The sequence below is a fragment of the Chiloscyllium punctatum genome, chromosome 25 (genome assembly GCF_047496795.1).
Source record: "Chiloscyllium punctatum isolate Juve2018m chromosome 25, sChiPun1.3, whole genome shotgun sequence".
Lineage (NCBI taxonomy): Eukaryota > Metazoa > Chordata > Chondrichthyes > Orectolobiformes > Hemiscylliidae > Chiloscyllium > Chiloscyllium punctatum.
Window position 1 is genome coordinate 65,267,581 of NC_092763.1, and position 14,721 is coordinate 65,282,301.

The 14,721-nt window shown below is 43.4% G+C and overlaps 1 protein-coding gene across 1 annotated transcript in view; it reads left to right on the forward strand.

Moving 5' to 3' along the window:
* LOC140495682 (cytokine receptor common subunit gamma-like) overlaps nucleotides 1-14,721 on the forward strand; it is a 62,246-nt gene that overhangs the window by 35,628 nt on the left and 11,897 nt on the right. The window contains exons 6-7 of the mRNA XM_072594666.1: nucleotides 10,632-10,719; nucleotides 13,427-13,466. Coding sequence (XP_072450767.1) covers nucleotides 10,632-10,719; nucleotides 13,427-13,466 — 128 coding nt within the window. The remainder of the gene's footprint in view (nucleotides 1-10,631; nucleotides 10,720-13,426; nucleotides 13,467-14,721) is intronic.

The following is a 14,721-nucleotide window of genomic DNA, read 5'->3' on the forward strand; positions in this document are numbered from 1 at the left end:
TACGGGGGTCATCGTGTACATGCAATTCTCTAGTCCTTTGGCAAAACCTTGTTGCCAGAGATTTGGAATATTACTGTCATTGCCTCTGTCATTTCCATTCCTCCTTTAGTATCCTTGGATACATTTCATTGAGGCCTGATAGTTTAGCAACTTTATGTACAGCTAGCATGTTAACACCTCTTTACTAATTTAAATCCATTAAGTGTGTCAGCTGTCCCTTCTTCGTCTATGATTTGGGCAGCATTTCCCACCATAGACATCAAGCACCTCAACCAGCACCCCACCTCCACGTCTAAGTTTCCTTTTAGGTCCCTAATCAACCCAACTTATCCTTTTTCTGTGGCGTAGAGGTGCTGGTGTTGGAATGGGGTGGACAAGGTCAGAAGTCACATGGCACTAGGTTATAGTCCAACAGGTTTATTTGAAATCAAAACTTGCAGAGTGCTGCCCCTTCGTCAAGGGCAATGCTCTGAAAGCTTTTGATTTCAAATAAACCTGTTAGTCTTTAACCTGGTGTTGTTTGACTTCTGGCTATGTCCTTTTTCCATCATTTTATGATTTATATATCAGTATTGGATTTTTTACTGTTCATTATCATTCTCTTCTCACACTCTCTCTTTGCTTCTTTCATTTGTTTTTTCCAATTCTTCATCAAATCTTCTGTATTAAATCTGATTCTCATTGTATTATTCACCTGAATTTGTCATATGTACTCTTTCCTGTTTCATATTTGATCACTCAGGGAGCTCTGGGTTTTGTCGCCCTACCTTTTCTGCTTATGGAAGTTACCTTGACTATACCAGACCTATGCAAAAGTGGGGACTGCAGATGCTGGAAACCAGAGTTTAGATCAGCATGGTGCTGGAAAAGTTTCCAGGTCAGACAGCATCCGAGGAGCAGGAAAATCGTCGTTTCGGGCAAAGGCCCTTCATCAGGCTTTTGCCCGAAACGTCGATTTTCCTGCTCCTGGGATGCTGCCTGACCTGTGATATCAGACCTATCTCCTCTTTGATGACAGCCCATTGTTCAGCTATAGTTTTGTCTGTCAACCTGTAATTTAGACTTATGTTGGCTGGATTTGTCTCATGTCATTGAAATTGGCCCTCCTCCAATTAATTATTCTTATTTTAGAGCACTCCTTGTTCTTTTCCATTGTCAAGCCTAGTGTTATCTATAGTATCTGAAACACAGTGACCCACAGTACAAGTCTAAAAAACAAATACCATTATATTTTACCACACCAGGTTGTGCTGTTTGCTTTATTTCCTCTTTTCAACTTAATATTATGTTACCAGTTTGATTGTGAAAATGTACTGAGATGGGGGGGGGGTACAAATAAAATTACTTGGATTATAGATTGCTCCCTTTTGGGTATTGGACATAGGGAGCTCTGGTCTGTAGCAGACAGGAGGTTCACTGCCTCTTAAAGAAAGAGAAGTAAATACTGCAGCATCTGAGGAGGGAAACCTCAGAGAACATCTTGATGTGGGATTGCTTTCACAAATGTGAAGTACAAAAGTTCGAAGTTTGTTTTGCCTCAAACTGGCGATTTTAAATTTTGGTTTTCTTTCTTTAGGTATGTAAATTTTGATGAACTTTTGTTTAATAGGTTAATTTGTTTATTTCTGTCCTTTTTTTTAACTTGATGCCAATAGGTTTCCCGATTTGAATCCCTAAGCAGATGTTTCGTTGGAGAGTTGCCAAGCTGGTCAAACAGCCTGAGTGAAATTCCATGCCCTGTAGTCAGCATTTACATAACTATATCTGACATCAATAGAGAATATATGACCTTGCTTTCGCATAGACAAGTTTCATGGAAGTTCCTTTTCCCAAAGGAGACTGAGGCAGAAGGTCAAAGTTGACATCCCCATTAGCAATGAAAGCCCAAATTTTTAAGCAACCTAATCAGAACATGTCATACTTTATGTGGCAGTACAGGGATGAATATGACCTATTGGGTCCCAGTTTCCAAATGCTAACAACTATTTCTTGAGGCTTTGGCACATCTATCTAGCTCTGTCGTGGAGATCTACCTTTTCAGTACCTGAGTTCGTAGAGATTCAGAACTGATACCATCTGATCTAAGAACATCTGTGATGATCTTGCAAAATAGGGTTGGCGCATTAACTAACAGGAATTATTAACTGTGGCCTTGACATTTGATTGTAGACATTTTCTGTGATTCTGTGTTCAGTTTAGCTCTTCCAACTGTACCTGCCTATTTGGTCAGCCTGCTTACATTTCTGACTACTTTGCTCACACTGCTGAGCAACAAAATAGTAAAATATTCACGGCAGGATCCAAGATGGTGGCGTTCTGTTAGGATTGCGTTTGCTGGGCTCCGTGCTATGTCAGAACCCATCCAAAACACTTTTCTGTGAGTAAAACATAGTAAAGGAGCTAGAAACCTGAAAAAAGTCTACTCACCTTTGTCTTTGCAGCTGGGGGATGCCGAAGAAAGGAGGGAGCTCACCCAGGACCAGGACCATGGCCCTGCCCTCTGAAACTGTGTGTTTGCTTAGTCACCAGACCCTAGTTGAGGAGCTGGCCAAATCTCATGAGGTCCTGGGGAAGCAGATCCTGGAAATAATTGATGAGAAGCTGACTCCTGTAACTGCTATGCTGCAAGACTTGAGAAAAAGGACCAATGAGCTCAAGCGCTGGGCTGCAGGGGTAGAGGCAGAGACTGACTCCTCCAAGAACTGCATTGAAGCCCTGGAAACATAGGCCCGGGGTCTGTTGGATCTGGTAGATGATCCCTTAAACAGGCAGAAGAAAGGACCAGCGTGTTGTTAGCATATGAGAGGGGCCGGAAGGTGAGCAGCTGGTGAAGTTCTTTGAGAAGTGGTTCCCAAGATTCTTGGTTTGGAGGTTGAGAAGAGAAGGATAACAATTGAAAAAGCCCACTGGATTGTGTCACGAAAGGCAGGTGCAGATCAGTGCCTGTGCCCTGTCCTGGTAAGGTTCCATCATTGTAAAGATAACCAGAGGGTCAAGGGAGCCTCTAAAAGCCCAAGAGAGGGATTTGAAGACATTGGTACATGGCGGCTCCAGGGTCATGTTTTCCCAAGACTTCTCGGCGGCAGTAGTCTGGAAAAGGATGTCCTACAACGGCATCAAGAGGAGATTGAGAGAGCTTGGGATCTAGTATTCTTTAAGATATCCAGCGATGTTTCAGATCAGTTATAATGAATCCATACATTTGTTTGACATGCCAAAGAAAGTGAAGAATTTTGTGGACATGGTGACTTAAGTCGAATGGCCGAATAGGTGTAGAGGACAGAGCTGTTCAGGTTTGCTTTTGTTTAAAGAGGACTTGGTGGAGTCCCCTTTCTGATAATAAGTTGTGTGAAATGATATCTAGGATGGATAGAGTATTTATCTTTAATTTCTAAGTTATATTAAGGGATGAGTGACTTATTTATTTTTAGTTTACTTGTCTATAGTATTAACCTTGCTCCTGGGTGATTTTTATTCTCTACCGGGTAGTCGGTGTATGTGGCACGACCCTAGCTGGTAGGAGTTGAGATGGCAGTTGGGATGGTTTGTAGGGTTGTAGGCTGTATAGGTACCCCCTTCGAATGGGGGGGGAATTCCTCCAACCAGTGTTTTTGGCAATTTTTTGTTTTTCTGTTTTGTTGTACATAGTTTTTGTAAGTTTTGTAGATTTGTTGGCTGTAGTTATTTTAGTTTGTGTAGTTTTTGGGTTTTGTGGATTCTTTTGCATTGAAGCTCAGTGATCCGTAGTTCAGGTTCTTCTCTCTCTGGAATCTAAATGGTGCTATAGAAGGTTATGGCTAAGGATGTGTTTAAGTGATGCACCTGGAATATTAAGGGGAGTCATTCATCTGTCAAGAGAAAGAAGGTACTTTTCAGCTTTAAAAGGAAGAGGGTGGATGTTGCCTAATTACATGAGACACACTTGGATGATGCGGAGCATTTGAAGCTGCAACAGAATGGGTATGACCAGGTTTATTTTTCATCTTTCAATACGAGGAGTAGAGGGGTGGCCATTTTAGTTAGAAAGAATATCCCATTTAAGTAATTAGAGTGATTAAAGACACAAATGGGAGATTTGTAATCCTTAAAGCTTTGATACATGGGGAAGAATACAGGATCTTAAGTGTTTACTGTATTCCGGCCCACCTGCTTAAATTCTTGACAGATGCACTTTCTAGACTGGTTTACCTTGCTTTTTAACAAATCAACGTAGGAGGAGATTTCAATTGTCTCATACACCCTACAGTAGACAGATTGTCCAAAGGCTCGCCAATATCTTCTTAACAAACGAATGGTCTATGCTCGGTAAGTAGCCCATCCATTCTTTGGGAAACAGCTAAAGTCAATGCTGGGGGTTGGTTATTTCCTATTCAGCCAGTAAGAAGCAACAGAGGGGTGAGCAGCAGTGTTTGCTTGAGATGTGTCTGAAAGTAGCCGAAAAGGCATACTTTGACAGGCTCTCACTGGATAAACTGCAGAGGATCACGGCGCTTCAGTCTACGCTGAACTCCATGCTCACATGGACAGCTGAGAGGGAGCTTACATTTGCAAGTCAAAGGCTGTTTGAGCATAGGGATAAGCAGGGCAAGTACCTAGCATATCTTGCTAGGAAAAGGAGTGCCCCCCCTCCACCCCCCCGCCTCTCCCTCCCCAGGCCATTACCTCGATCAGGGAGGACACTGGAAATTTGACCGAGGATTGTAAAAGGATTAATGCAGCATTCCAGAAATTTTACTCTGAATTATACCAAGCTGAAAGCTGTGAGAGTGGGCGGGTTAGGATGGAGTCATTTTTTAAAGAATTTTGACCTTCTGGGAGTGACCCCTGAATAATAGTCTCTCCTCAATGTCACATTGTCAGAGGTGCAGGAGGCTGTGAGGCAGTTCCAGAATGGAAAGGTGCCCGGTCCTGATGGCTCCCCAGTGAGCTCTATAAGAAATTTATAAGTATTTGTCAGGGCCAATGCTTAATTTAAAGACTTACATAGTCATGGCCTCCTCCATCACCTCTAAGAGAGGCGAACATCTCTCTCATTCTTAAAAATGGACTGTGCTTCCGCAGCTACACTGGCCCCACCCCCCACCTTTTCCTCTGCTACATCGATGACTGTATCGGCGGTGCCTCGTGCTCCCACGAGGAGGTTGAACAGTTCATCCACTTTACCAACACTTTCCACCCCGACCTCAAATTCACCTGGACCGTCTCAGACTCCTCCCTCCCCTTCCTAGACCTTTCCATTTCCATCTCGGGTGACCGAATCGACACGGACATTTACTATAAACCAACCGACTCCCACAGCTACCTAGACTACACCTCCTCCCACCCTGTCCCCTGTAAAAACGCCATCCCATATTCCCAATTCCTTCGTCTCCGCTGCATCTGCTCCTAGGAGGACCAGTTCCAAAACCGTACCACCCAGATAGCCTCCTTCTTCAGGGACCACAATTTTCCCCCCAGACGTAGTCGACGATGCCCTCCACCGCATCTCTTCCACTTCCCACTCCTCTGCCCTTGAGCCCCGCCCCTCCAACCGCCACCAGGATAGAACCCCACTGGTCCTCACCTACCACCCCACCAACCTCCATGTCCAGTGTATCATCCGCCGTCATTTCCGCCACCTCCAAATGGACCCCACCACCAGGGACATATTTCCCTCCTCTCCCCTATCAGCGTTCTGAAAAGACCACTCCCTCCATGACTCCCTCGTCAGGTCCACACCCCGCACCAACCCAACCTCCACTCCCGGCACCTTCCCCTGTAACCGCAAGAAATGCAAAACTTGCGCCCACACCTCCCCCCTTACTTCCCTCCAAGGCCCCAAGGGACACTTCCATATCCGCCACAAATTCACCTGCACCTCCACACACATCATCTATTGCATCCGCTGCACCCGATGTGGCCTCCTCTATATTGGGGAGACAGGCCGTCTACTTGCAGAACGTTTCAGAGAACACCTCTGGGACACCCGGACCAACCAACCCAACCACCCCATAGCCCAACACTTCAACTCCCCCTCTCACTCCACCAAAGACATGCAGGTCCTTAGACTCCTCCATCGCTAGACCATGGCAACACGACGGTTGGAGGAAGAGCGCCTCATCTTCCGCCTGGGAACCCTCCAACCACAAGGGATGAACTCAGATTTCTCCAGTTTCCTCATTTCCCCTCCCCCCACCTTGTCCCAGTCAAATCCCTCGAACTCAGCACCGCCTTCCTAACCTGCAATCTTCTTCCTGACCTCTCCGCCCCCACCCCACTCCGGCCTATCACCCTCACCTTGACCTCCTTCCACCTATCGCATTCCCAACGCCCCTCCCCCAAGTCCCTCCTCCCTACCTTTTACCTTAGCCTGCTGGTCACACTTTCCTAATTCCTAAAGAAGGGCTCATGCCCGAATGTCGATTCTCCTGTTCCTTGGAAGCTGCCTGACCTGTTGCGCTTTTCCAGCAACACGTTTTCAACTGTGCTTCCTATAGACCCAATTCACTCCTGAATGTCTATTTCAAAATCCTACCCAAGATTCTGGCATTAAGGCTAAAAACTGTACTGCCCTCCATCATGAAGGAGGACCAGACAGGGTTCATAAAAGGTCGCAGATAATATCAGATCACTTAATGTGATCCAAGTACGTCAACAGTGATCGGTACAGGGATTGGTGATCTCCTTTGATTCGGAAAAGGGCCCTGTGGCCATATCGTTTTCATACTTTGAAGCGGTTAGGCCAGGGAGAGACCTTCATCAGGTGGGAGGGGGTCTTGCTGTGGTCCTCACCAATGGTGTGCAATCAAGCAATCTTAATATTTTGCGGAAATAGTAAATTTGTGGATGACACTAAGGTAGGCAGAGTTGCAGATAGTGTCGAAGGATGTTGTGGGTTACAGAGGGATATAGATAAGATGCAGAGCTGGGCTGAGAAGTGCAAATGGAGTTTAATGTGGAAATGCGTGAGGTAGTTCACTTCAGTAGAAGTAACAGGAATGCAGAATACTGGGCTAACGGTAAAATTCTTGGCAGTGTAGTTAAACAGAGAGATCTCAGTGTCCAGGTGCATAAATCACTGAAAGTTGCCACCCAGGTTGATAGGATTGTTAAGAAGGTGTTTATTGGTCAGGGGATTGAGTTTTGGAGCCACGAGATCATGCTTCAGCTGTACAAGACACTGGTAAGGCTGCACCTGGAGTATTGCGTAGAGTTCTGGTCACCCCATTATAGGAAGGATGTGGAAGCTTTGGAAAGGGTTCAGAGGAGATTTACTAGGATGTTGCCTGGTATGGAGGGAAGGTCTTATGAGGAAAGGCTGAGGGAACTGCGGCTGATTTTGTTGGAGAGATGAAGGTTGAGAAGTGACTTGATCAGGACGTATCAGCTGATCAGAGGGTTAGATAGGGTGGACAGTGAGAGCCTTTTTCCTCAGATGGTGAAGGCTAACACAAGGTGACATCGCTATAAATTGAGGGATGATAGATTTAGGACACAGATTGGGGTAATTTCTTTACTCAGAGAATAGTAGGGGCATGGAATGGCCTGCCTGCGATGGTAGTGGGTTTGCTGACATTAAGGGCATTTAAATGGGCATTGGACATACATATGGTTAATAATGGAGCGGTGTAGGTTAGATGGGCATTAGATTAATTTCATAGGTCGGCACAACATCGAGGGCTGAAGGGCCTGTACTGTGCTGTAACGCTCTATGTTCTATACTTGTAGGGGCAGTCGACAGGGCTGTCCCTTGTCACCATTGCTTTTTACATTGGTGATCAAACCACTGGCGGAGGCAATATGCAGGGATACCAATATAACTGCTCCAGAAGTAGGGATGAAGTCCATAAGATCGCACAGTATGCGGATGACATTCTCGTCTTCTTATCAAACCCAACAGTCTTAGTGCTACATCTGATACACTGCATCAGGTTATTAGATCAATTTTGCGAAGTCAGAGGCCATGCTCATGGGTGCTCTCCTAACAGCGCCTGATCCTGAGGGTGGATCTCAGTTCCCCTTTAGATGGTCTCAAAGGGATTTCTCTACTTAGGGTATATTTACTACTCCCATTTTTGATAGGCTGGATATTGATAGGTTGAATAGCCCTCATGAGCATGAACATTCTGTCCCACCTGTTGTATCCTATGTGAATGCTTCCTCTGCTTTTTACTAAGCAAACATTTAGAAGGCTGAACAGCTGGTTTAGTTCTTTTATCTGGTATCACAAGCAGCCCCTAATTAAATTGGTTAAATTGCAGTTACCTTACAGTCCGGGAGGAAATATTAATGCTATCAGTTAAGCTCATTGCTATCTTATGTGAATGATTGGGCCCAGGGGGACCCTCACTCACTTCAGTTGGACATTGAAGCATTTCAGGCAAGATGCCCTCTTATTAGCTTGCTGTTAGAGTCATAGAACCTTTACAGTGTGGAAACAGGCCATTCAGCCCTACAAGTCCACACCAAAGAGTCCCCTACCCAGACCCATTCCCCTTCTACTCTACATTTACCGCTAACTAATGCACCTAACCTACATGTCGCTGAGTGCAATGGGCAATTTAGCATGGCCAATTCACCGAACCTGCACATCTTTGGATTGTGGGAGGAAACATGCGGAGAATGTGCAAACTCCACACAGACAGTTGCCCAAGGGTGGAATCGAACCCAGGTCCCTGGCACTGTCAGGCAGCAGTGCTAACCACTGAGCCATATGTTGGCCATAATTCTCTGATCCATGCTTCCATCCTGCAAACTCTGCTTCATGATTTAGATCCTTATGCATTAAACCTCCTCAGCCTATAACAACTCCAACAAATGTAACATATAGTCAAGACCAGAGATCACACAATCTTAGACAAAATGAGAACAGTTAAGGAATAATGCCATAGTCCCATTGTCATCAATACTGTCAAGGCGTGGAGGGCAATGCGTTAGGGTGAGGGCAATATTGACAAAACATAATTTTTGGCACCTGTAGTTGGTTTGCCGGGCTTTCAGCCAGGGATGATAAACTCTGGGTTTAAACTATGGGCAGCTGGGGGCATGTTTGGTCTGAGTGATTTATTCAAAGGGGACATACCAATGTATTATGACCAGTTTGTTCAGAAATATGAATTGCCCAGTAGGGACTTCTTTCATTTCTTTCAAATTAGAAACTTCATACAAAAAGAGACCACACTTCTAACTGATCCGTAAAGGTCTGACATGGAGAAGAGTGTGTTAAGTGCTGAGGACACATTATCTGTTAATCATTTATCATCTATTGAGAGGGGTTCCCTCAGATGAGACCGAATGGCTCAGTAGGGTATGGGCGAGGCTGTTGGACGTTGAGATCTCTTCTGAAATATGGGAGGATATCTGCGAAAACGCAAGAAGGATCTTGATTTGCAACAGGACCCACGCCTTGCAATTGAAGATTCTCAACAGGGTCCATCTGGCCCCAAACCACCTTGCTAAATTTAAAGCAGGAGCATCTCCAATGTGTCCGAAATGCAGAGTGAGCATGGGCACACTTACTCATTGTCTCTGGTCCTGCCACAGACTGCGGGCATACTGGAGCACTGCGGTAGGCGAAATAGAGAAGGCCTTGGGGACGGAGGTGGAGATGGACCCGGTATCTCTTCTTCCTGGCTTTGGTAATTCACTTTCATTAGATGTACACAAAAAAGGCTTTTCAGCATCCTCACTTTTTGTGCTTGAACAAACATTGTATTAGGGCGGGTGGTGGAAAATCCCCTGAGGCTGGCAGGCTGGCATAAGCTAATCTTGGGACATCCCCTTGGACTTTCTTACGAGTATGGTGCACCATAAAACTGAAAATTTCTATAAGACGTGGTAACCATTTCGGACCACCTCGGTTCAGAATGTCCGCCACACTAATAAGAGCCTTTATATAACCACGGCAATTCTATGTAATTGATTTGGTATCTAGAGGGGAGGAACTATGAACATATGAATATGTATAAACTTATGCTCTCGATGATCGAGGGCTATTGCTTTGCTTTGCTGAGCCATGTTATGGCTATTATCGATATTACTGTTGACAAGATTTTCCTTTTTTAGCTTAGTTCTTAATTATTATTTATTTACATCATTAGTGGGTTTGTTTTTTAATATTGGTTTGAATTGTTTGGTTTTGTATTGGTTGTAATATTCAAAAGCAAAACATTTCCACGTTTTTAATAAAAATACATTTTAAAAAAAATCACAACCCACTCTGCCAAGAAAACCATGCTAGGAAGAAGTTGATTCTAAACTTGGCAAAGTAATTTTTGTATATAACCAAAATATATTGCTTTCCTGATAGCTTAGCTGGCAAAGGTTTGGGCACGATAATGAAGCAAGAAAGTTCCACAAGGGTTCCAGGTTTAATTCCTGCTCTGTTTTGAGTTAACTGATCTCAGCCAGGATTTGAACTTGTCCTAATAAAAATGATACCAGGTTAGGGAAACACTCCTGGTCCACTAATATCCTATTGTAAAGTGGATGAATGTGGAAAGTAAATTTACTATGTATAACTCTGTGTTTGAGTTGGCTACTGATGCACACATGAGTAACTGTGGAACTGTTCCTCAAAGTAATTTAATTGGGGGAGGAAATTAGACATAAAATAATGATGCTAAAGAAAAAAATATTGTTTTGTTTTTCAGGGAAAATACATGAAAACTATTATCTGTTTGCCTTTTTACTAGCTTTGGGTTTGTTGATAATTGCATTGAGCCTGCTAAAGTTTAAAAGGTGAGGACAAGTCTGTTTTGATTTCATTGTCATGGCTGCATGAGCTATATAATAAACTGGTCTATGCATCTTTGTGTCTAATTGTCGAGGGTCACGCAAGAAGTTTGATGCTTTCTAGGGTGTCATGGGTTGGACTAACATTTATTGCTCATCCCTGGTTGCCCTTGAGAAAGTGATGGTGAGCTGCTGCCTTCTTGAATTCCTGCTGTATATTTGTTGTAGGTAGATAGTTAGGGAAGGAATTCCAGGGTTTTCACCCAGTGACACTGAATTTGTAAGAGAGCCAGCCAAAGAAGGTAAAGCTTTTTGAGCTGCATTTAAGTTCAGGAGAGGTTGGGATCCTAGGATCCTGCACAAGTACCTTCCCATATTTGATCAGTTTGCTTTCCATGGCTCCTCTAGCTTATCTCTCCATGCTGCAGGCTCACTGCCTTTATTCCTGATGAAGGGCTTTTGCCCGAAACGTTGATTTCGCTGCTCGTTAGATGCTGCCTGAACTGCTGTGCTCTTTCAGCACCACTAATCCATGCTTTCCATGGCTGCCTGCTCATTAATTGACTTTGTGCAGTCTTTTAGCTCCATTGGAGAAGAGGTTCTGCCTCTGAGTGGTGTCAGTCAAGCAAATGATTGGCCAATCTCTTGGCACAACTATGCCAATGGGTGCAGTGGCCACAACTGGGATTGCATACAGTGTTGAGGTCGAGGAGTCTGGAACCTGTACTTCCAGGTGACTCTGTGGTCTTGCCAGAGCCAAGGGAGACGGTATGGGATTCAGAATCGTCACTGTGAGAGTTAAGGGTAATGGGATGGGATGCAGGGGAATGGTGGTGCTGGTGGTGGTTGTGGGGATGGAGAGGTGGAAGTGGAATTCTCTGATGGGAACAAGGAGGCAATCAGCAGTCACAATACCCCTATCCTGGCCAGCTTTAACCTGACAACCTGGACACTTGGTGTCACACTCCTTGCCTCAGATGAAGTGACAGTGAGTGGAGGTTCTTAAGTGGCCATTAATTGGTTCATGGTGGGGGGGGGGGGGGGGGGGGGGCACTTAGCTCCTACCCTGACAGGGATAAAATACCAGCAGGAAATGAGCATGGCATCAATGCAATTTTATATCTGCCCCACCGCTCAACTGCCATCCAACTCCAGGGGGCTGTAATATTAAGTCTAATATAATCACAAAATGATGAATTCTGAAGTCCATCACATTAATTCCAAATGATTCGGCAGTAACAACAGCAATGCCTCGTGCCATGAAAAACCGCAAACCTTTGACAGAAAGGAAATTGGTCAGTAAACAAAAAAAAGGTCTGACAACACTTACTAAGACAAAACGGGCAATTGTGAAACAGTGGTAGTGTCCCTGCCTCTGAGCCACAATTTTGGGTTCAAGTCCTGCCTGTACAAGAAATATCCCCCGAATGCCTACAATAAGAAAAGACATATCAGATTAACAGCCTGCAGTTTACTCAGGTGATACTATTTAAAGGGATATTCATTTTGACCAATGTTTGACCAACATTCAACCAATCCCACCTAATTAGATTAACCACTCATTTCTGTCTTGTTCATGGTAAGTGGTTGGGCACAAGTTGGTTTTCATAAGCTTTCTTATATAATAAAAATTGTACTTCAAAAGTGGTGGACTGCAAAATTATTTGTAATTTCCTGATGCTTTCAATCATGATACAAGTAGCATTCCTTCCTCTGAGCCAGAAACTCTGGATTCAAGACCTGCTCTCAGACTTGATGGTCTTGGAAAGTGCAGACATTAGGCAGACAAGTAGGTTGGGTATTAATTATTCACTAATAACCCCCATTTGTAAAATTTGGGGAAATTTCTGGTCAGATAGAAATGGGAGACTCTGTCATCATTTTCCATAACTCCAGGCTGCATCATGCATGAGGAGTGCAACTTGGCTCAGGAGACCTAGATGACTAGTATGGGTCAGATTGATGCCAACAGCATGGAATTTGACCTCTATTCTGGCTGAGATGGATGGATTTAGGTCTTGCCTACTTGACCTATGCAAGGTTAAGGTTGTAGCAATGTGGCATCAATTTCACCTCAGGGAGACAACTCAAAAAGAAGAAAATATTGAATTAAGCACATCCATCCTTCACACTGTTTCTCCCTAACTCTGATTTTCTATATTCCTGTCTTGGTTTTTTTCATTGATTGTGAACTGCCCAACCTGTTTTCCCAGTGAACATGTCTAAAATTAGAAAAGAAACTCCCAAAGAGTTGCAGATGCTAGAAATCAGAAACAGAAATTGCTGGAAAATCTCAGCAGGTCTGGCAGCATTGTGTAGAGAAAGCAGAGTTATACTTTGGGCCCAGTGACCCTTTCTTCAGTTCTGAGTCTTCCCAGCAATTCAATTTTATGTCTAAAATTGGATCTGTTATTTCAATAACTTGTGCAAATGTTTGCATTACAATAGTCTTTTATCAAATTTAACTGCGGTTAAGCATATTACACAAAACTTGCTCTGCTGACTGTTAATGGATTTTTTTTCTTGGTTAACAGACAAGACACTATAACAAGAATGAGTGCTTTCATTGTGGTCAATGTGTTAATTGCGGTCCACTTTTTAATGAAAAAACCTTCAGAAATCTTCAACAAATGTAAATGAGATTTAAAAAAATGTGTTTTGCTTTGCTGTAAAATGTTTTAACCAGATTTGTTTGGAAAAATTTTTCTTACAGAATATATCGTTCCTCTCATAATCAATGGAAATCCTTAAAGGTAAAATATTCAGCATTTTTTCCTTTAAAAGCACTAATACAATTTCTGTCTTCTCAAATAAGGAAAACTATTTTGATACTGTAGAATCATAACACAAAGAAAGAGGTAATTACTTGCCTGTGCCAGTTGTTTGTAAGTTATTCAATTAGTCCACACTCTTCCAAATAAACTGGCATGGTGGCTCAGTGGTTAGCACTGCTGCCTCACAATGCCACAGACTCAATTTGATTCCTTCCTCAGGCAACTGTCTATATGGAGTTTGCACATTCTCCCTGTTTCTCCGTGGGTTTCCTTAGGGTGCTCCAGTTTCCTCCCACATTTCAAAGATGTGCAGGACAGGTGGATTGGCCAGGCTAAATTGCCCCTAATGTCTAAGGATGTGCCGGTTAGGTTGAATATCCATGGGGACTGCAGGGTTAGGGGGATGGGTCTGAGTGAGATGCTCTTTGGAAGGTCAGTGTGGACTCAATGGGCCAAATGGCCTGATTTCATGCTAAAGAAATTCTATGAATACTTTCTCTTTACATTTATATCCAATCCCCTTTTAAAAGTTACCAACAATCCCTTTTTTGACAACGTATTCCAGATCATAAGAGATTAGGTGTGCCTGTGTGTATTTTCTTTATTATTACCTGTGCCAGTGAAGGTTAATGGTGGTAATGTTTTCACCTCAATCTGTCAGTCTGCTAATAACATTTCTCCAAAACTAATGGACAGATTGAAGCAAACATTGGGAACGAAAGAATTGGTTACTTTTGGTGAAGAAGTGAATTGAAATCCTGGAATTTTTTTAAAGGATATTTACTCATTGGGGTAGTGCACTAAAAATCCACACTCAATTTTCTTGGAAGCCATGGATACACATTCTCAAACTAATGCTCACTGGTTGAGGATTAATTCTTTCAGTGCCCCTTTTCCTTTTAAGGGGATATTTGCAGAAATTCATAGAATCATAGAATTTTACAGTACAGGAAGAGACCATTTGACCCATCATGCTTGTGCTAGCTACTGATAGCGCTACCCAGCTCACCCCATTCTCTATCCCTATGTCCTTAGCCCTATCAATTCATCATTTTCAAATATATATCCATCTCTCTTTTGGACCCTCCTATGGAATTCTCCCAGGCAGCTCATTCCAAATCCTAACAACTCAAGCTTGGTCTCATGTCACACGAAGCTGTCTTGCTGACCATCTTGAAATTGTGACCCATCGTTATTAACATACAAAATAGTGGAAACAGAATATTCTTCTTTA